Source organism: Mustelus asterias, chromosome 11 (assembly GCF_964213995.1).
Source record: "Mustelus asterias chromosome 11, sMusAst1.hap1.1, whole genome shotgun sequence".
In the NCBI taxonomy this organism is placed as follows: domain Eukaryota; kingdom Metazoa; phylum Chordata; class Chondrichthyes; order Carcharhiniformes; family Triakidae; genus Mustelus; species Mustelus asterias.
The window spans coordinates 66,176,366-66,197,164 of NC_135811.1; the positions used below are offsets into that span (position 1 = coordinate 66,176,366).

The window sequence follows — 20,799 nt, forward strand, 5'->3', positions numbered from 1 at the left end:
TATGAAAGAGCCAGCTCAGGTCCATAAGGATGGCCACTGTCTGCCACCATGCCTTCTGTACCTGGCTTAGCTCCTTAAAGAACTAAGAAATCCACAATCTCAATATCTACCTCGGTAGGATCTGTGATGGAAAGGATTGAATAAAGTTCTTCAATTGCTGTAGGCTGAACATCCACTGGCTCTACATAAAATTCTGGAGCTTGTAATAGGAAAGACATCAAATTTTCAAATGTTGATCATCATCTCATCTGTTCGGAATTCCCAGCAGTACACCAGAACAAGAAGAAGGATAAGATGCCTGAGATGTCATGTGAGGAACAAGACAAGAGCAAGGAAGGTGAGAATGAGATAGACACTGAAGGTGTGAAAATGGTAGAAAATGATGATCAAAGAGAATGAGGAAGATGATCATAGAAACGATGGAATCCCTATAGTGCAGAAGGAGGCTATCTGGCCCATCAAATCTGCACCAACTCTCTCTGATACCTTACCCAGACCCTTTCCCCCACCCTATCCCCTTAACCACAGACATTTACCCTGACTAATCCATCTAACCTACACATCTTGGGACACGAAAAGGCAGTTTAGCATGGCCAATCCACCTAACCTGCACATCTTTGGACTATGAGAACACCAAGAGAAATCAACACAGACACAGGGAGAGTGAGCAAACGCCACACAGACACACAAGGCTGGAATCGAACCCGGGTCCTTGGCACTGTGAGGCAGCAGTGCTAACCACTATGCCACCATGGTGTAGAGAGCTGATATACCTGTGACTGCTGTACACATGACTAAAGGGGGCAAGAATGAGGCTGTGTTTGGAGATTGGTCACAATCACAAGAATGACCCCTTCCACAGCCCTGTTTGAGGGCTTTGTATGATTGAGAAAGCAGTGGTGGGGCTGCACTGTGCTGGTTTTTGTTTTGTATTGTTTGGTGAAATTGAAACCTTTTTCTACTTAGTTACTCACTTGCCATCTTTTCGCAAAACAGAAATTTTGCTTTCAAAAAGACAAAAAAAATCTCCATTTAAAGGGATGCACATTGATTGTGAACAACCGAGAGAGAATCACTGATCTGTCACCCTTTGTAACAAAGTGGGGCAATTATCCTTATTGGAAGGTTTCTGCCACCTGGACTTTGCAATTGAATAGCTAATGGGTACACGGTATGGGCTGTATCCAGTCCAGGTGATCAGCTTGTACATTAATGCCAGCTCCAGGGTTAATTTTAAAGATGGTGTTGGAGCCTTTAACCAGCACTCTAACTGATATATAATCCTGATTAAGATCATTGACTTACCCTAGAAAGTCTATACTTTTGTTTTTGGTTTGATTTCCAATTTCTTGGATGGAGCGTGTCTCATGAATATTCTCGTCTTCCTCGATTAAAGTTGCTGGATTTGCAGAAACACTTGAAATGTCCAGTCTTTCCACACTGGAAGCATTTCCCAGCCCCTGCTGGGCAGCCTTGGCATTTGAGGTGTTTCTTTGCACCATAGCATTTAAAAAGGACTGCTGGGAGGTCTCCCATCCTTTTGCCAATTTTGCGGGCTTTTGTGTGAGTGGGGCTGGAACCCATATACTGACCCAGTTAACAAAACCGTCTAGAGCCTTGGAGTTATGAAGAATCATGGTCCAGTTTGTCTCTCCAAGTTCAGCCTGCGTCACATATTGAACCATTGAACCTACAATAAGATCATACTCGCTCTGCAGAATGTCGGAGAGCTTTTCATCACGTTTGTTGTTGTGGGGTAACTGAGGTGATCAGTACTGTCAGGAAAACTCAGACAGTACAAGATTCGTGAAGCCAGTATCTCCATATTAAAGACATAAATTTATTTAAGCCAACGGTCGCCAGGAGCATAAAGCAGCATAACCTCTCTGATGAATCTCACAATATAATCGAAAAACAGATCAATTCTAGATTTTTCTCATCAATCATTCCCGCCTGACAATAACTTTAAATCAATCATCTTCAAGATACACAAATCAACAATAATACTTGTCAAATACTTTGGTCAATCATATTCTACTCTTTAGCATAATGGTATTTTATTTGTCCATAAAATCCAGAAGCTAACTCCTGTCTTGGCTGACCCCCACACCCTGGTTGCCTAGAAACTTAAGACGCTCAGCCCAGAGTTCAAATAAACATTCTCACAGGTCCTTTTAAAGTTCACTGTCTAACCAGATTAACTCATGGTACCACGTCTGGGCACCAGTCCATCTCATCTGTTCATCAAATGTGATTGAGTATTCTAGCTGTTCTCCCATCCAAAACTTTTACTGATAAAACTTGCATATTTCCAAGTTTCAAATATTCTTTTGAAATATGGCTTTGCCCTGATGACTTTTACCATGATGCCTTGTGGTAAAATGCTTTGTGACTAAAGTAAACAATATTCCTTAAAATTAATAATAATACATTGAAAATATCAGCATTTATGTTTTACAATCATAATCATTTATTTGAAGGGGCGGCAGTGGTTAGCACTGCTGCTTCACAGCTCCAGGGACTTGGGTTCGATTCCCAGCTTGGGTCACTGTCTGCGTGGGTTTCCTCCGGGTGTTCCGGTTTCCTCCCACAGTCCAAAGATGTGCGGGTTAGGTTGATTGGCCATGCTAAAATTGCCCCTTAGTGTCCTGGGATGCGTAGATGAGAGGGATTAGTGGGTAAAATATGTAGAGATATGGGGGTAGGGCCTGGGTGGGATTTTGGTCGGTGTAGACTCGATGGGCCGAATGGCCTCTTTCTGCACTGTAGGGTTTCTATGATTTCTATGAATCAATCACTGCATCTCATGTTTGTAAATTGTTTCTTGTCAGCTTATTTTAAAGTCATTTAACTGAATCCTGCTAGTGCTAGATTAGTAAAAATCTCACTAATTTTATTACCCCACTTCATATGTCAATGACTAGGGAGGATCTCATCGTTCCATGCCCCATATCTGTGAGAGCTCACTAGGTGACATAGGTTGTGCAGAAATAATTCAGCTGATTCCCCCGGTCTTGGGAGACTTTTGCTTGAAGCGAGCAAGCTTTATCGCCAGGTTTTACTTTGAGGTAAAATACATGTCAAAGGCTTTGGTAAGAGTGTCAAAGTCCACAGTGAACACTTGCACCCCCAGCCTCAGGAGAACCTTATTGTTACTGGACTCAAAGCATAACAGAATGAACTGAATTGGTGTTTCTACTACTTCATGTGCAGGCCCAATCATAGAACCCTTAAAGTGCAGCAGAAAGCCATTCAGCATATCAAATTTGTACTGACTCTTTTTTTTAACCCAGACCCACCACCCCTCTCCATCTCCGTAACCCCACACATTTCCCATGGCCAATCTCCCTCACCTACACATCTTGGGACACTAAGGGACAATTTAGCACGGCCAATCCACCTAACCTGCGGGTTAGGTTGATTGGCCAGGTTTAAAAAATTGCCCCTTAGAGTCCTGGAATGCGTAGGTTAGAGGGCTTAGTGGGTAAAATATGTGGGGGTAGGGCCTGGGTGGGATTGTGGTCGGTGCAGACTCGATGGGCCGAATGGCCTCCTTCTGCACTGTAGGGTTTCTATGATCTTTAACAATGGTTCTCAATATTGCAGGAAATACTGTCTCCATAACCCTCGCTTTTAGCCTCTCTCTGCCAGCTCTCGAGACATTCAAATGGGCAGAACAGGGGCAGTGACACTACATCGGGTACAGACAATGTTGCCTCTCTCAGGTTTGCCTCCCCATTCAGTAAGGTTGTGAGTATGAGCCGCTAGCAGATGTTCGTTCATTCTCTTGTTGTGGTTCTGTCATTGGCAGCATTCTCTGGCTAGATTGGTGTCACCCTCACTGCTGTCATGCTCTGTATTTCCACCTTGCTCTCTGTACTCTTGCCGTGGTTCCTGGTACCTTGACACTGCCAGCTTGGCACCTTGGCAATCCCCTGGTGACAGTGCTGAGGGCGGGGCTTGAAGGGGAGGCTATGGCGGGGGGGGGGGGGGGGGGGTGGTGATCTCTGAAAGGGCAGGGCCTGTGGGGGAAGAGCCTCTGGGTGTGGAGCCTGAAGGGGCGGGGCTTGGAAAGTGCAGGGCCTATGGGGGTGGGGCCAGGACAGCCCGATCGGGAAGGGAGGGGGGCATGTGTTCAATGGCGGGGGGTGGGTGATCAGTCTGGGCAGCGGGGGTTATATTTTCGGGTGGTGTGAGGCTCGCAATTGGCCATGGGCCCCCACATTTGCTGGGGCGGAGGGGATTGATTGAAGCTGGCTGCAGCAGCAGAGGCCTGACAGCTCTCTCTCTCTCTCTCTCTGTCAGGCCTTACTGTTGCAATTCCGCATGTGTAGCCTCAGAGTTCTGCACATGTGCAGTAGCTCCCTTTGCTGCCTGATCAGGCTGGCTGGTGAATTTAGCCCCACTCACTGCCTCTAGTAGCTAGATACAGTCTAGCCCATTTTTCATGCACTAAGTGCATAAGATTATTTATTTTATTAATTAGTCACAAGTATGGCTTGTATTAACATTGCAATGAAGTTACTGTGAAATTCCCCTAGTCGCCACACTCCGGCGCCTGTTTGGGTCAATGCACCTGACCAGCACATCTTCCAGACTGTGGGAGGAAACCGGAGCTCCCAGAGGAAACCCACAGAGACACGGGGAGAACGTGCAAACTCCACACAGAGAGTGACACAAGCCGGGAATCGAACCCGAGTCCCTGGCACTGTGAGGCAGCAGTGCTAACCACTGTGCCACCGTGCTGCTCCACTCCATTGGGAGTAGTCCACTGGGAGTAAAAACTCACCAACAAAACAGAACTGCAACCTCCCCATTTTCACGTCAGCTGGACATTTAGAATTTTTCTTGTAAAATTCCACTCTATATATAAACAGGCTACAGAGTAGGTCTGTCTTTCCCATGTGCAGTGTGTTTCATTCTCTCTCTCAAGAGAGACGAGCATATCTCTGTTGATGTCAATGACATCATCATCTACATCACTCATTAGCATATCTATTCTATTAACCCATTACACTACAAGCCCCACTCCAGACAGGTTAGCAGTTAGTTGCAGATCTGAGGGAATGCTGCACAGTTGGAGGTGCTGTCTTTCCCATTATAGATCGTAGATACACATAAAAGATTTCACGGCACAATTTGAAGAGAAATTTCCCTGGTATCCTGACTAGGTCACAGTGTCATAGGGCAGAATTTTCCCATCCCGCCACCATGGGTATCATAGCGGGTGGGACATGAACCATGCAAAGGTCCGATGACCTTGGGCAGGATTTTCCAGTCTTCAGACGAGTGCAGTCGAAAAATCCGGCCCATAGAGTTTTACAGCACAGAAAGAGGACCTTCAGCCCATCATGTCTGTGCTGGTCATTAAGCATCTATCTATTCTATCCCATTTTCCAGCACTTGGTCCATAGCCTTGTACGCTACGGCATTTCAAGCGCTCATCTAAATACTTCTTAAATGTTGTGAGGGTTCCTGCCTCTACCACCGTTTCAGGCAGTGAGTTCCATATTCCCATCCTTTGAGTAAAAGCAAATTCCTCAAATTCCCTCTAAATCTCCTGCTCCTTATCTTAGAAAACGATAGAATCCCTACAGTGCAGAAGGAGGCCATTAAGCCCATCGAATCTGCACTGGCTCTCTGAAAGAGCAAGCCACCCAGGCCCACCACATATCCCCGTAACCCCGTACATTTACCATGGCCAATCCACCTAACCTGCACATCTTTGGACACTAAGAGGCAATTTAACATGGCCAATCCATCAAACATACATATCTTTGGACACTCAGGGGCAATTTAATATGACCAATCCATCTAAAAATACACATCTTTGGAGTGTGGGAGGAAACCGAAACACCCAGAGGAAACCTGCATAGACACAGGAGAACTTGCAAACTCCATACAGTCAGTCAAGATCAGAATTGAACGCAGGTCCCTGGTGCTGGGAGGCAGCAGTACTAACCACTGTGTCTCCATCTTAAATCTATGCCCCTGGTTGACCCCCTACTAAGGGGAAAAGTTCCTCCCTATCTGCACCATCTATGTCCTTCATAATTTTGTACACCAATATTCATCTCATAACCAACATCAGATCAACTGTCTGTGTATTAATCTGATATGGCATATTGAGGCATTTCCCTAGATTACAGCAGTGAATATGCTTCATGTGGACTTCCAGCGCTTTGGGGCAGCAGGCACGCAGGGTACATGCTGTATAAATATAGTTCTTTGTTTACAGAAGAAAGCATTCTCCTAAATCAGCAATTGAGGAGAATCATATCAACACACAGAATTTCACCATTTAATTATCTCCAGCTAGAACTCAAATGTTCCAAGAGAACACTGCAGGACAGAGAACTTTGCTTCCTGAAGGAATCTATCAGAAAATCATGCTCTGCTCAACAAAGTGGAACCCCTGTGCAAAAGGCATACTCAATTCACTTGAAATAAAAACAGAAAATGCTGGATAAACTCAGCGAGTCTGGCAGCATCTGCGGAGAGAGAAACAGAGTTAATGTTAGGAGTCCGTGTGACTCTTCTGCAGATTCACTTGTCACATGCTCCCAAATGACCAAGACTGATGAGGGTATAGTCAGGAAACTGTCTCCAATCCTTTCTCTCAGGATCCCTCAGCTCCTCAGCTGCTCTGAGACTAGAAACAAACAGTAAGTTCTTGCCATTCATGGAAATTAGTCACTCCTAACAGACAGCATTAGCTGTCAGGATGAAGAGATGACTTGAAGAAAGCCTCGTATTTTATAGAAGCTTTCCCTAATTCAACATGTTCCCTTTTACAGCCAATGAAGTGTAGCCAATTGGTAATTCAGGAAATACATAGCCAATTTATGCACAGCAAGCTCCCACAACAGTAAGGTGGTAACAACTAGATAACCTGTCTTAGCTGCTGGTTGGTGAATAAATGTTAGCCAGGACACAGGGAGGAACCTTCTTCCATAAAAGCAAATTATTGCGGATGCTGGAATCTGAAACCAAAAGAGAAAATGCTGGAAAATTTCAGCAGGTCTGGCAGCATCTGTAAGGAGAGAAAAGAGCTGACGTTTCGAGTCCAGATCACACTGTGATAAGGTTAAAAGGCTTAGAAAGTGGGAGATATTTATACTGCAGGGTGAGGGAATGAAAGATGAGTCATAGCCACAAAAACAAGGGGAAAGGCTGCTAATGGCAGCCCATAGAGAGAATAAAAGATGTGAATGGCCAAACGGCAGAGAAGCTGAAATCAGAGGGTCAGCTGTGACAGAAGAAGATATGGGGAGGGGGGAGATGGGTGCGGGAGAGGTAAAATGGAAAAAAAGGGGGAAAAGGAAAGCAAAGGCGGAGAAAAGGTAAGAAAAGGGGAGACAAAATGGGGGGAAAGAGTGCGGGGGAAAGAAAAATAAAGAAGGCCAATAAAGAAATAAAAGGAAGAGAACAGTTTAAAAATTAAATAAAATGCAAACAAAGGGGTCTAGGAGGGGTAGAGCTAATCATCTGAAGTAGTTGAATTCGATGTTAAGACCTGTTAAGGCTGTAAAGTGTCTAGCCGGAAGATGAGATGCTGTTCCTCCAGTTTGCGTTGAGCTTCATTGGAGGCCAAGGACAGACATGTGGGCATGGGAACAGGATTGTGTATTAAAATGGCAAGCAGCGGAAGGTCAGGGTCCTGATTTCGCACAGACCGAAGGTGCTCAGCAAAGCAATCACCCAGTCTACGCTTGGTCTCTCCGATATAGAGGAGACCACATTGGGAGCAGCGAATGCAACACACCAAATTGAAAGAGGTGCAAGTGAAACACCGCTTAACCTGGAATGAATGTCTTGGACCTTGGATGGTGAGCATGGAAGAGGTAAAGGGACAGGTGTTACACCATCTGCGATTGCATGGGAAGGTGTCATGAGTGACGGGAGAGGTGTTGGGTATAATGGAGTAATGGTTATCCCAGAGGGAACGGTCTCTGCGGAATGCTGACAGAGGGAGTGAAGGGAAGATGTGTTTGGTGGTGGCATCGCACTGGAGTTGGCAAAAATGGGGGAGGATTATGCTTTGCATGCGGAGGCTGGTGGGGTGAAATGTGAGATCAAGAGGGATTCTATCCTTGTTCTGGGAGGGAAGGGAGGGGGTGAGGGTCGTGGCGCACAAGATGGATCACACGCTGTTGACGGCCCTGTCAATAAATGTAGGTGGGGAACCATGGTTGTGGAAGAAGGAGCACGTATTAGAAGCACCACTTTGGAAAATGGCATTATCGGAACAAATGCGATGGAGGCGAAGGAGCTGAGAGAAAGGGATGGAGTCCTTACAGGATGTAGACTGCAAAGAGCAGATAGTCCAGATAGCTGTAGGAGTCAATGGACTTGTAATGGACCCCTCTTCCATTCTTCAGAATAGAGCCTGTGGGATCTTTAAAATCCACCTGATAACTCGGGCAGACAGTGTCTCAGTTTAACCTCTCATTCAGGAGACAATCCTTCGGACAGCGGAGCACTCCTCCAGTACTGCACTGAATGGTCAGCCTAGATTTTGTGCTCATTTCTTTGGCATTGACCTGAGGCATGGGAGTAGAACCCAGAACCTTCTAAAGCTCAGGTTGAAAGGTTGGGGACATTTTGAACACTGTTCAAAAACTGATGGGACAGATCAGATGTAATAACCAAATGTGAAGAGGATAGACTATTTTAAACAAAGCTGTTCTCCCACCACGCCTCATCCACCAAGCCTCCTCCTGCCTCCGTCCCGTCCTGTCTTGCCCTGATGGTCATTTTCCAGAATTCTATAGACTCTGGAACGTTCCCTGCAGATTGGAGCTAATGTCACTCCAATATTCAAAAAGGGAAATAGAAAGAAAACAGGGGATTATAGACCAGTAAGCTTAACATCGGTAATGGGGAAAATTCTCAATGACTTTGTAGCGGAGCATTTAGAAAGCAGTGGCAGGATCAGACAGAGTCAGCATAGATTTATGAAGGGGAAATCATGCTTGACAAATCTGTTGGAATTCTTTGAAGATGTAACAAGTAGAGTTGACAAGGGGAAGCCAGTCGATGTGGTATATTTGGACTTTCAGAAAGCGTTTGGCAAAGTCCCGCATGAGAGATTATCGTGCAAGATTAAAGCGCATGGGATTGGGGGAAGTGTATTGAGATGGATAGAAAACTGGTTGGCAGAGAGGAAATAAAAAGAAGGAAGTAATGGGTCCTTTTCAAATTGGTAGGCAGTAACTAGTGGAGTACCACAGGGATTGGTGCAGGGACCCCAGCTATTCACAATATATATTAATGATTTGGATGAGGGAACATCTCAAAGTTTGCAGATGATGCCAAGTTGAGTGGGAGGGTGAACTGTGGGAGGATGAACTGTGACGAGGATGCAGAGATCCTTCAGCATAACCTGGACAGGTTGGGTGAATCAGCAAATCAATGGCAGATGCAGTATAATTTGAATAAATTATTAGGTTATTCACTTTGGAAGCAAAAACAAGAAGGCAGATTACTACCTGAATGGCTATAAATTGGGAGAGGGGAGTGTGCAGTGGGACCTGGGTGTCCTTGTGTACCAGTCACTGAAGGTAAGCATGCAGGTGCAGCAGGCGGTAAAGAAGGCAAATGGCATGTTGGCTTCACTGCGAGAGGTTTCGAGTACAGGAGCAGGGATGTGTTGTTGCAATAATACAGGGCCTTGGTGAGGCCACACCTCGAGTATTGTGTGCAGTTTTGGTCTCCTTTTCTGAGGAAGGATGTTCTTGCTCTTGAGGGAGTGCAGTGAAGGTTTCAGAACAAAGAACAAAGAAAAGTACAGCACAGGAACAAGCCCTTCAAAATCTAGGACTGCACCGACCATGCTGCCCGTCTGAACTAAAACCCCCTACCCTTCCAGGAACCATGCCCCTCTATTCCCATCCTATTCATGTATTTGTCAAGACGCCCCTTAAAAGTCACTATCATATCTGCTTCCACCACCTCCCCTGGCAGCGAGTTCCAGGTACCCACCACCCTCTGTGTAAAAAAACTTGCCTCGTACATGCCCCTCACGCCATAAACCTATGCCCCCTAATAATTGATTCTTCCATCCTGCGTAAAAGCTTCTGACTATCCACTTTCCATGCCCCTCATAATCTTGTAGACTTCTTTCAAGACACCCCTCAACCTCCGTCATTCCAGTGAAAACAAACCAAGTTTCTCCAACCTCTCCTCATAGCTAATGCCCTCCATACCAGGCAACATCCTGGTAAATCTTTACTGTACCTTCTTCAAAGCCGCCACATCCTTCTGGTAGTGTGGCAACCAGAATTGAACACTATATTCCAAATGCAGCCTAACTAAAGTTCTATAAAGCTGTAACATGACTTGCAATTTTTAAACTCAATGCCCCGGCCAATGAAGGTAAGCATGCCGTATGCCTTCTTGACTACCTTCTCCACCTGCATTGCCACTTTCAGTGACCTGTGTACCTGTACACCCAGATCCCTCTTCCTATCAGTACTCTTAAGGGTTCTGCCACTTACTGTATATTTCCCATCTGTATTAGATCTTCCAAAATGCATTACCTCACATTTGTCTGGATTAAACTCCATCTGCCAACTCTCCGCCTAAGTATCCTCCGACAGTCCTCATTGCTTCTGCAATTCCACCAAACTTTGTCGTCCTCAAGCTTACTAATCAAACCAGTTACATTTTCCTCCAAATCATTTATATTTGTAACAAACAGCAAAGCTCCCAGCACTGATCCCTGAGGAATGCCACTAGTCACAGCCCTCCATTCAGAAACGCACCTTTCCACTGCTACCCTCTGTCTTCTATGACTGACATGATGTGGAGATGCCGGCGTTGGACTGGGGTAAACACAGTAAGAGTTTTAACAACACCAGGTTAAAGTCCAACAGGTTTATTTGGTAGCAAATGCCATTAGCTTTCGGAGCGCTGCTCCTTCGTCAGATGGAGTGGATATCCACTCCTTTAACCTCATTCTATGACTGTGCCAGTCTGTATCCATCTCACCTCTGATCCCGTGCGACTTAACCTTCTGTACCAATCTGCCATGGGGGACCTTATCAAAGGTGTTACTGAAGTCTATGTAGACAACATCCATTGCCCTACCCTCATCAATCATTTTGATTTGATTTGATTTATTATTGTCACATGTATTAGCATACAGTGAAAAGTATTGTTTCTTGCGTGCTATACAACAAAGCATACTGTTCATAGAGAAGGAAACAAGAGAGTGCAGAATGTACTGTTACAATTATAGCTAGGGTGTAGAGGAAGATCAACATAATGCAGGGTCGGTCCATTCAAAAGTCTGATGGCAGCAGGGAAGAAGCTGTTCTTATGTCGGTTGGTATGTGACCTCAGACTTTTGTATCTGTTTCCTAATGGAAGAAGGTGGAAGACAGAATGTCCAGGGTGTGTGTGATCCTTAATTATGCTGGCTGCTTTGCCGAGGCAGCGGGAAGTGTAGACAGAGTCAATGGATGGGAGGCTAATTTGCGTGATGGATTGGGCTACATCCACGACCTTTTATAGTTCCTTGCATTCTTGGGCAGAGTAGGAGCCATACGAAGCTGTGATACAACCAGAAAGAATGCTTCCTATGGTGCATCTGTAAAAGTTGGTGAGAGTTGTAGCTGGCATGCCAAATTTTCATAGCCCCCTGAGAAAGTAGAGACATTGGTGGGCTTTCTTAACTCTAGACTTTCTCGTTTCCTTCTTTATGAATGGTATGCTTTGTCTGTATAGCACGTAAGTAGCAATACTTTTCACTGTATACTAATACATGTGACAATTATAAATCAAATCAAATCAAAAACCATGTTGCCTTTCGCTAATACGTCCACTTATTTCCAATTGCAAGTAAATCCTGTCTCGAGGAATCGTCTCTAATAATTTCTCTACCACTGACGTAAGGCTCACCGGCCTGTGATTACCTGGATTCTCCTTGCTACCCTTCTTAAACAAAGGAACAACATTGGCTATTCTCCAATCCTCTGGGACCTCCCCTGCACCCAGTGAGGATACAAAGATTTCTCTCAAGGTTCCAACATTCTCCCCCCTTGACTCTCTCAGTATTCTGGGGTATATCCTATCAGGCCCTGAGGATTTGTCTACCTTAATGTTTCTCAAGAACCCCAATGCCTCTCCCTTTTTGACCTCAACATGTTTCAAACTATTCCCAGACTCATCATCCACCAAGTCCTTCTCATTGGTGAATACTGGTGCAAAGTACCCATTTAATACCTCGCCCATTTCCTCTGGCTCCACGCATAGATTCCCTCCCCTGTCCTTGAGTGGGCCAACCTTCTGATTTACCAGGCTGATTCCGGAGATGGCGGGACTGATGTGTGAGGAGAGATTGACTAGGTTAGGATTGTTTTTGCTGGAGTTCAGACGAATGGGGGGGGGCGCGGATATCTCATTGAGACTTATAAAATTCTAACAGGACTAGACAGGGAGGGAGGATGTTACTGATGCAGATGCAGGGAGGATGTTCCCGATGGTGGGGGAGTCCAGAACCAGGGGTCTCAGTCTAAGGATTTGGGGTAGACCATTTAGGACGGAGATGAGGAGACATTTCTTCACCCAAAGAGTAGTGAGTCTGTGGAATTCATTACCACAGGAAGTAGTTGATGCCAAAACATTGAATGTATTCAAGAGGCGGCTGGATATAGCACTTGGGGTGAATGAGATCAAAGGTTATGGGGAGAAGGCAGGGTGTAGGCTATTGAGTTGGACAATTAGCCATGATCGTGATGAAAGGCAGAGCAGACTCAAAGGGCCAAATGGCCTCCTCCTGTTTCTATTTTGTATGTTAACGTCTATACCCGACCTGGCCTCAAAAGGGAAAGGAAAACCAGTAAAACCTGGGCAAGACTGGAGTTTCATTTTAAGGTCATAGATTCATAGTGTTTTACAGCACAGAAAGAGGCCCTTCTGCGCCAGCCATCTATCTATTCTATCTCATTTTCCAGAACTTAGTCCATAGCCTTGTATGCCATGGCATCTCAAGTGCCCATCTAAAGGCTTCTGAAATGTTGTGAGGGTTCCTGCTTCTATCACCCTTTCAGGCACTAATTCCAGATTCCCACTATGCTCTGGGTGAAACATCCTCTCTAAATCCTCAAATCCCCTCTCAATCTCTGTCCCTTACCTTAAATCTGTGTCCCCCAGTTATTGATTCCTATATAAAGGGAAATGTTGCCTCCTATCTACCCTACCTATGTCCCTCATAATTTTGTACACCTGAATTAGTTTGATGCAACACTCCAGCCCAGGTACACCCTAGTGAATCTCCTCTGTGCAATCACAACCTTCCTGCAGTGTGGGACTAGGACTGCACACAGTATTCTAGCTGTGGCCTAACGAGTGTTTTATATAGTTCCATTATAACCTCCCTGCATACAAGACCAGTCCAGTACCAGTCATTTCCAAATGAACTTTTCCCTAACAAGTTTAATTTAACACAGCTGTGGGTTCTGTATTAACGTTACTGGAGATGGGGCTTTGTTCCCTAATGGTTACTGGCTGTATGGGGGTGCTTGCCCAGTCTTAACTTTGCCCGCTCAAAACCTCAGCGAGAGGCTGGCTATTTTCCTTCCTATCTTGTTTCTTTGCTGCTAATTTCAATGCTGTAACTCCTCGATTAACCCCTGCGTTACTCAGTGGGTGCAGAGAGGAATTTACTGTGTATATCTGTGGAGACTGGGCTTTGAAATCGAGAATTACTGATGAACTTACTATTGGCGACGAGTGATTCATTCACTAAATGGAAACTATCTTCCAGCACTCTGCTGTACAATCCTGTCATTATAGGTCCGAGGTGATGACGGGGGGGGGGGGGGGGGCTGGATAGACAGTTTAATTCCAACGTTAAACACCTGAACCCAGAAGGAAAAAAAACAGTTCAGACCAGTATTCTTATTTCCCCGTCTTGCTGTTTTTAATCTTCTGGAAATCGGAAGGGGGTTTGTCTTAAATTAAACCTGATAAAATGGGAGGGGGAGTGTTTAAAATGCTGATTTTTAGGTGCCACAATTCTTTATTTCCAGTTACTGTGGACTGGGTCTAAGTGTCCTCGATTCAGTGAACTCAGTGCTCAGTCTGGCTCCGTGCTGTTCACTTCGCTGCTGTCTCTGGGCTGCTGTGACTCTCAGTTCTGGTCACTTTCACAACATCCCTACATGTGGAGAGGCGCTGCCGGCAGAGAGAGAGAGTGAGACTCCGCCGATCGCCCCTGACTCCCTGCATCACCCTCGCCCTATCCTGGAGGGACAGCCGGAGCATGAAGCGGCCAGCACGGATCTTGCTGCTTACCTATTTCTACACTGTGTCTGTGAGTACTGTACTCTCCACCCGACCTCCAGAAAGTGGGGGGTGGAGGGGGGAGTCATTTAAAACATCTGAAATCTCAGCCTTGCTGCTATTTCATACTACAGTGAGCAATGAGACCTTTGTGTTAGTTTCCATTTCGGGTCGACTTCAGAACAGAACGGATTTTAAAATAGATATATAATATAGACATTGTGTATTGATAATTTAGGGATTTTAACCAACCTAAACTTGGCTAAAAATAGGTGTTAGTCAGTCAGTCAGTTCCTGATTACAGTATCATTAACAACCTCAGGGTGTTGGAGAGACTGGGCTGGTCTGGCAGCACCAGTGAAGAGAGAAGCAGTTATTGTTTCAGGTCCGGGATCCTTCATCAGGACTCAAACCCTTGGCACTGCCAACTTTGCCCATTGGTGGTCCTGGCAACTTCCTCTTTTTTCTCAATAACTTGCTCCCTGCTAACATCCTCTTTGTGGTCATGGAGAGACCATTAGGCTGTGCCACACTCTATGAAGTCTCACAACACCAGGTTAAAGTCCAACAGGTTTATTTGGTAGCAAATACCATAAGCTTTCGGAGCGATGCCCCTTCGTCAGATGGAGTAGTTATCTGTTCTCCAACAGTACACAGACACAGAAATCAAGTTACAGAATACTAATTAGAATGCAAATCTCTACAGCCAGCCAGGTCTTAAAAGGTACAGATAATGTGGGTGGAGGGAACATTAAACACAGGTTAAAGAGATGTGTATTGTCTCCAGACAGAACAGCTAGTGATATTATGTAAGATCAGGGGGAAAGCTGTGGCGAGCTGGGGGGGGATTGGTCAGAAGGGAGGGTCGAAGCAGGGTCTTGAGGTGGAGAGATTTCGATGGGGGGAGGGGAGCGGCGAGGGTGGGGAGAGAGGGGATGGTGAAGGTGGAGGGAAACTGAAACATTTATACAGAGCCTGGCACAACCCTCGGTTTATCACAGAGCACCGGACAGCTGAGTAGTTACTGTTGGAATATAGGAACACAGCAGCCAAATTGAGCACAGCAAGATCCCACAAACAGCAGTATGATCATGACCAGAAAACCTGCTTTAGTGATGGTGGTTGAGGAGAGATATTGGAGACCGGAGGCTCTTTTTCAAAATGGTGCCACGGGATTGCTTTCATATTCACCTGAGAGAACAGACAGACTGAACATATGACCCAAAATATTACACTGTCCCTCTGAGTAAAATAACAATCTCAGGACTGCAATGTCCTGTCAGCCTAGGTTTGGTCTGTGATGGACTGAGGAGAGCAGATAGGTACTTAGCAAGAAGGTGAGGGAGATAGACAGGTGGAGTTAAGGGTAGATATGGTAGGGTAGCACGATGGCACACTGATTACAACTGCTGTCTCACAAGTGCCAGGGACCGGGGTTCAATTCCGGTCTTGGGTGACAATGTAGAATTTTCATGTTCTCCCTGTGTCTGTGTGGGTTTCCTCCGGGTGCTCCAGTTTCCTCCCAAAGTCCAAAGATGTGTTGGTTAGGTGGATTTGCCATGCTAAATTGCCCCTTAATGTCCAAAGCTGTGTAGGCTAGGGGGATTAGTGGGGTGAATGTGTCAGGTTACAGCGTGGGCCTGGGTAAGATGCACTTTCAGAGAGTCAGTGCAGACTTGATGGACTAAATGGCCTGTTTCCGCACTCTAGGGATGATGTGATTCTAGACAAAGATTGACAAGGAAAATTGAAAGAGAAACTAACAGTTAATCAGTCGTGTTGTAAAGTGTCCCACTCAATGTTATTATATTGAACAGTTTGTTAAATTTGCTTGAAGCTCTATATAATCTGTTCCAATGCAATCTGTCTGTATTACAGTACTATTGCCGCTCAGTCTATCTTGGAGTACTCCATGATAAACACATCGAGGCAGCCATGATCTGTGCTATCTTAATCAATGAAATGGGGAACTTGCATAAAACTTACAACCAATTGTGAATATAACTGGGAGAATTCGTGCTGAAGAACAGACTGTTCCAACAGTTACTGGAACACAATCACAACAAACCTGTTGTTAGTAACACATTATTGCATTTCAACACTTAAAAGTGGTAGAAATTTAGACTTCACAGGGAAGTATTCTATCGGATCACTTTTATCTGTAGTATCAGATGGAACGGACTTTATTATTTTCTTGGTTGGCAGTTAAGTTTATTTATTCGTCACAAGTAGGCTTACATTAACACTGCAATGAAGATACTGTGAAAATCCCCTAGTCGCCACACTCTGACGCCTGTCCAGGTACACTGAGGGAGAATTTAGCATCGCCAGTGCACCTAACCAGATGTCTTTTGGACTGGAGGAAATCGGAGCATCCGGAGGAAACCCACACAGACACGGGAGAACGTGCAAACTCCACACAGACAGTGACCCAAGCCAGGAATCAAACCTGGGTCCCTGGCACTCTGAGGCAGCAGTGCTAATGACTGTGCCGCCCTATTTTTTGGGATGAAACACAATCAGGAATTGGAAAGCAATTTTTTGCCTTCATGTTGTGTTCCAGTTTTTCAATAAACTGGTGAAAAACACATTCCTGTATATTTTGCCTACATCAAAGATAGGTGCCATGGATAAAACTCCTGACCTAATTATTTCTCTAATAAATGAATTATTTGAAGACAGTCCATCACATATTTGTAGTTGCTCATTCTAAAGCTATTTCCCTCAAACAAGATTCCTTGACTTACGGTTCTTAACCCCTTTAAAGAACTGACCACATCAATCATTCTCTTTCCAAACTATAGTTAATAGATTCATTTACCTATGTTTATAACCCTAAGGTTACACTTGAATGGTTAATATCATAACTGTCATTTATTTACTTGTTTAAGCACTTTTCATATCAGAAGACAAGCTATGTGTGTTCCTCCTAACACTTCAAAACCATGCTCTTGATCTCAGCCTGTCGCTCCAAGAATAAGATGGACAATTAACCCTTAACTCCCCAAGATATTCAGCATCCATCTCTCCAAGAAGGCCAATGTAGTATTGTACAGAATCAGTTGGCAAGCTATTTGGATTCAGTTGGAGTATGATATTGGGATTAGCTGGAATATTTGATGGGATTACATTGCTGTGTCCTGATTCCAATCATTTTTATTTACACCAGTATATACATCATATACTGGAACGAGCTACCAGGGATAGTAGTAGAGGCGGATACAATTTTGTCTTTTAAAAAGCATTTAGACAGTTACATGGGTGAGATGGGTATAGAGGGATATGGGCAAAATGCGGGCAAATGGGACTAGCTTAATGGTAAAAACTGGGCGGCATGGGCAAGTTGGGCCGAAGGGCCTGTTTCCATGCTGTAAACTTCTGACTCAACTGATGAAGGTGCAGCACTCTGAAAGCTCGTGAGTCCAATTAAACCTGTTGGATTTTAACCTGGTGTTCTGAGACTACTTACTGGTCTGGCTTCATAATATACCTTGGGGTTTGGATCCAGCACCCTAACACCACTCCGCCAACCTGTCTGTGTCCTTTTAAAGTTCTACACTATCCTCTCATATTTCACAGTACCATCAAAATGTCCTCTCCTCCACAAATGTTGAAATTGTGACCTGTCCACCAAGATCTGGATCATTGTCATACATCAGGAAAAGCAGGGGTACTAGCATCGATCTCTGGGGAACTTCAACTTCCCTCCAGCCCAAAAACCAATGGTTCACCACAACTGTGTTTCCTGCAACTCAATCAATTGCTTATCGATGTTGTGGTCTCCCACGATTATTCCATGATCGTTAACTTTGCTCACAAGCCTGTTGTGTGGCACATTATCAAATGTCTTCAGGAAGTCCATATACACCACATCAACCCTCCCTATTAACTTATTAAAAGAACTTAGGCAAGATAGTTAATCGTGTTTTGTCCTTAACAAATCCACACTGGCTTTCATCAATCCGCATTTGTACAAAGAACAAAGAAGAACAAAGAACAATACAGCACAAGAACAGGTCCTTTGGCCCTCCAAGCCTGTGCCGCTCATGTGCCCTACTAGACCATTCTTTTGTGTCCCTCTATTCCCAGTCTATTCATGTGGTTATCTAGATAAGTCTTAAACGATCCCAGCGTGTCCGCCTCAATCACCTTGCTTGGCAGTGCATTCCAGGCCCCCACCACCCTCTGTGTAAAATACGTCCCCCTGACATCTGTGTTGAACCTTGCCCCCCTCACCTTGAACCCGTGACCCTTTGTGTTCGTCACCTCCGACCTGTTGGACTTTAACCTGGTGTTGTGAGACTTCTTACTGTGAACACCACGAGTTACAGACCGGAAAAAGACCCCTCCACTGCCAACCTCTGTCTTCTATGGCTAAGCCAGTTCTCCACCCATCTCGCTAGCTCACCTTTTATCCCATGAGATTTAACTTTTTGCACCAGCCTGCCATGAGGGACCTTGTGAAACGCTTTACTAAAATCCATATAGATGATATCCACGGCCCTTCCCTCGTTCACTCTATCTATGTCCTTCATAATTTTATACACCTCTATTAGATCGCCCTTCATCCTCCGTCTTTCCAGGGAGAACAACCCCAGTTTAACCAATCTCTCCTCATAGCTAAGACCCTCCATACCAGGCAACATCCTGGTAAACCTTCTCTGTACTCTTTCCAAAGCCTCTACGTCCTTCTGGTAGTGTGGCGACCAGAACTGGACACAGTATTCCAAATGTGGCCTAACCATCGTTCTATACAGCTGCAACATCATATGCCAACTTTTATATTCTATGCCCCGTCCAATAAAGGCAAGCATGCCATATGCCTTCTTCACCACCCTCTCCACCTGTGCTGCCACCTTTAAGGATCTGTGGACTTGTACACCCAGGTCCCTCTGTGTGTCTATACTCCTCATGGTTCTGCCATTTATTGTATAGCTCCCCCTTACATTAGATCCACTGAAATGCATCACTTCGCATTTATCTGGATTAATTTCCATCTGCCATTTCTCCGCCCAATGTTCCAGCCTATCTATATCTAGACAGCTATATTCTTATCTAGACAGCTATATGACCGGAGTGGGAATGGAGGGATACAAAAGAGTGGTCTAGTTTGGACCAGGGAGTGGCGCGGGCTAATTGTTCCTTGTTTCTCGTTTCAAGGCTTCAGTCTATGATCATCTTGCTGGTGCCAGTACAGAGCGAGACTGCGGATAGTTGGGAACCTGTCTCGGGGGCAGGGAATTCATATGGTGTTCATGGAAGTGGAAATGACTAGGGTTGGGAAGCATTTTCCGATCAGGGCCATTGTGATCTCCTGGACTCGTTTCGATCGCCTCAGGGGGTCGGAGAGGAATTTCCCAGATTTTTTTTTTCCCCATATTGGCCCTGGGGTTTTTCACTCTGGGTTTTCGCCTCTCCCTGGGGATCACATGGTCTGGAATAGGGGGGTGGGGGTGAGTTAATAGGTTGTAATGAACAAAGCATCGTAGCTGTGAGGGACAGCTCGGTGGATAGGATATTGGTATGTAGATAGGCTGGAAAATTGGGCGGGGATCCTGGATTCAGGATTCAATCCTGGACCGGGGAGCGGCGCGGGCTTGGAGGGCCGAAGGGCCTGTTCCTGTGCTGTATTGTTCTTTGTTCTTTGTTCTTTCTTTATATCCTGCTGTATTCTCTGACAATGTTCATCACTATCCGCAACTCCAGCAATCTTCGTGTCACCCGCAAACTTACTGATCACACCAGTTACATCTTCTTCCAAATCATTTATATATATCACAAACAGCAAAGGTCCCAGTACAGAGCCCTGCGGAACACCACTAGATGTGGAGATGCCGGCGTTGGACTGGGGTGAACACAGTAAGAAGTCTCACAACAAAAATAAACCTGTTGGACTTTAACCTGGTGTTGTGAGACTTCTTACTGTGAACACCACTAGTTACAGACCGGAAAAAGACCCCTCCACTGCCAACCTCTGTCTTCTATGGCTAAGTAAGAAGTTTAACAACACCAGGTTAAAGTCCAACAGGTTTATTTGGTAGCAAAAGCCACACAAGCTTTCGAAGCTCTAAGCCCCTTCTTCAGGTGAGTGGGAATTCTGTTCACAAACAGAGCTTATAAAGACACAGACACAATTTACATGAATAATGGTTGGAATGCGAATACTTACAACTAATCGAGTCTTTAAGAAACAAAACAATGGGAGTGGAGAGAGCATCAAGACAGGCTAAAAAGATGTGTATTGTCTCCAGACAAGACAGCCAGTGAAACTCTGCAGGTCCACGCAACTGTGGGCGTTACAAATAGTGTGACATGAACCCAATATCCCGGTTGAGGCCGTCCGCGTGTGTGCGGAACTTGGCTATCAGTTTCTGCTCAGCGACTCTGCGCTGTCGTGTGTCGCGAAGGCCGCCTTGGAGAACGCTTACCCGAATATCAGAGGCCGAATGCCCGTGACCGCTGAAGTGCTCCCCAACAGGAAGAGAACAGTCTTGCCTGGTGATTGTCGAG

At 45.2% G+C, this 20,799-nt stretch overlaps 2 protein-coding genes across 2 annotated transcripts in view; one reads left to right on the forward strand and one right to left on the reverse strand.

Annotated features, from left to right (window-relative positions):
• Window positions 1-20,799, reverse strand: part of LOC144500567 (uncharacterized) — a 1,101,151-nt gene that overhangs the window by 828,384 nt on the left and 251,968 nt on the right. The gene's annotated exons all lie outside the window — the stretch shown is intronic.
• The window catches only part of LOC144500258 (vasoactive intestinal polypeptide receptor-like), a 248,782-nt gene that overhangs the window by 1,244 nt on the left and 226,739 nt on the right, over window positions 1-20,799 (forward strand). The window contains exons 2-3 of the mRNA XM_078222934.1: window positions 266-337; window positions 2,989-3,092. Of these exons, the coding sequence (XP_078079060.1) occupies window positions 266-337; window positions 2,989-3,092 (176 nt within the window). The remainder of the gene's footprint in view (window positions 1-265; window positions 338-2,988; window positions 3,093-20,799) is intronic.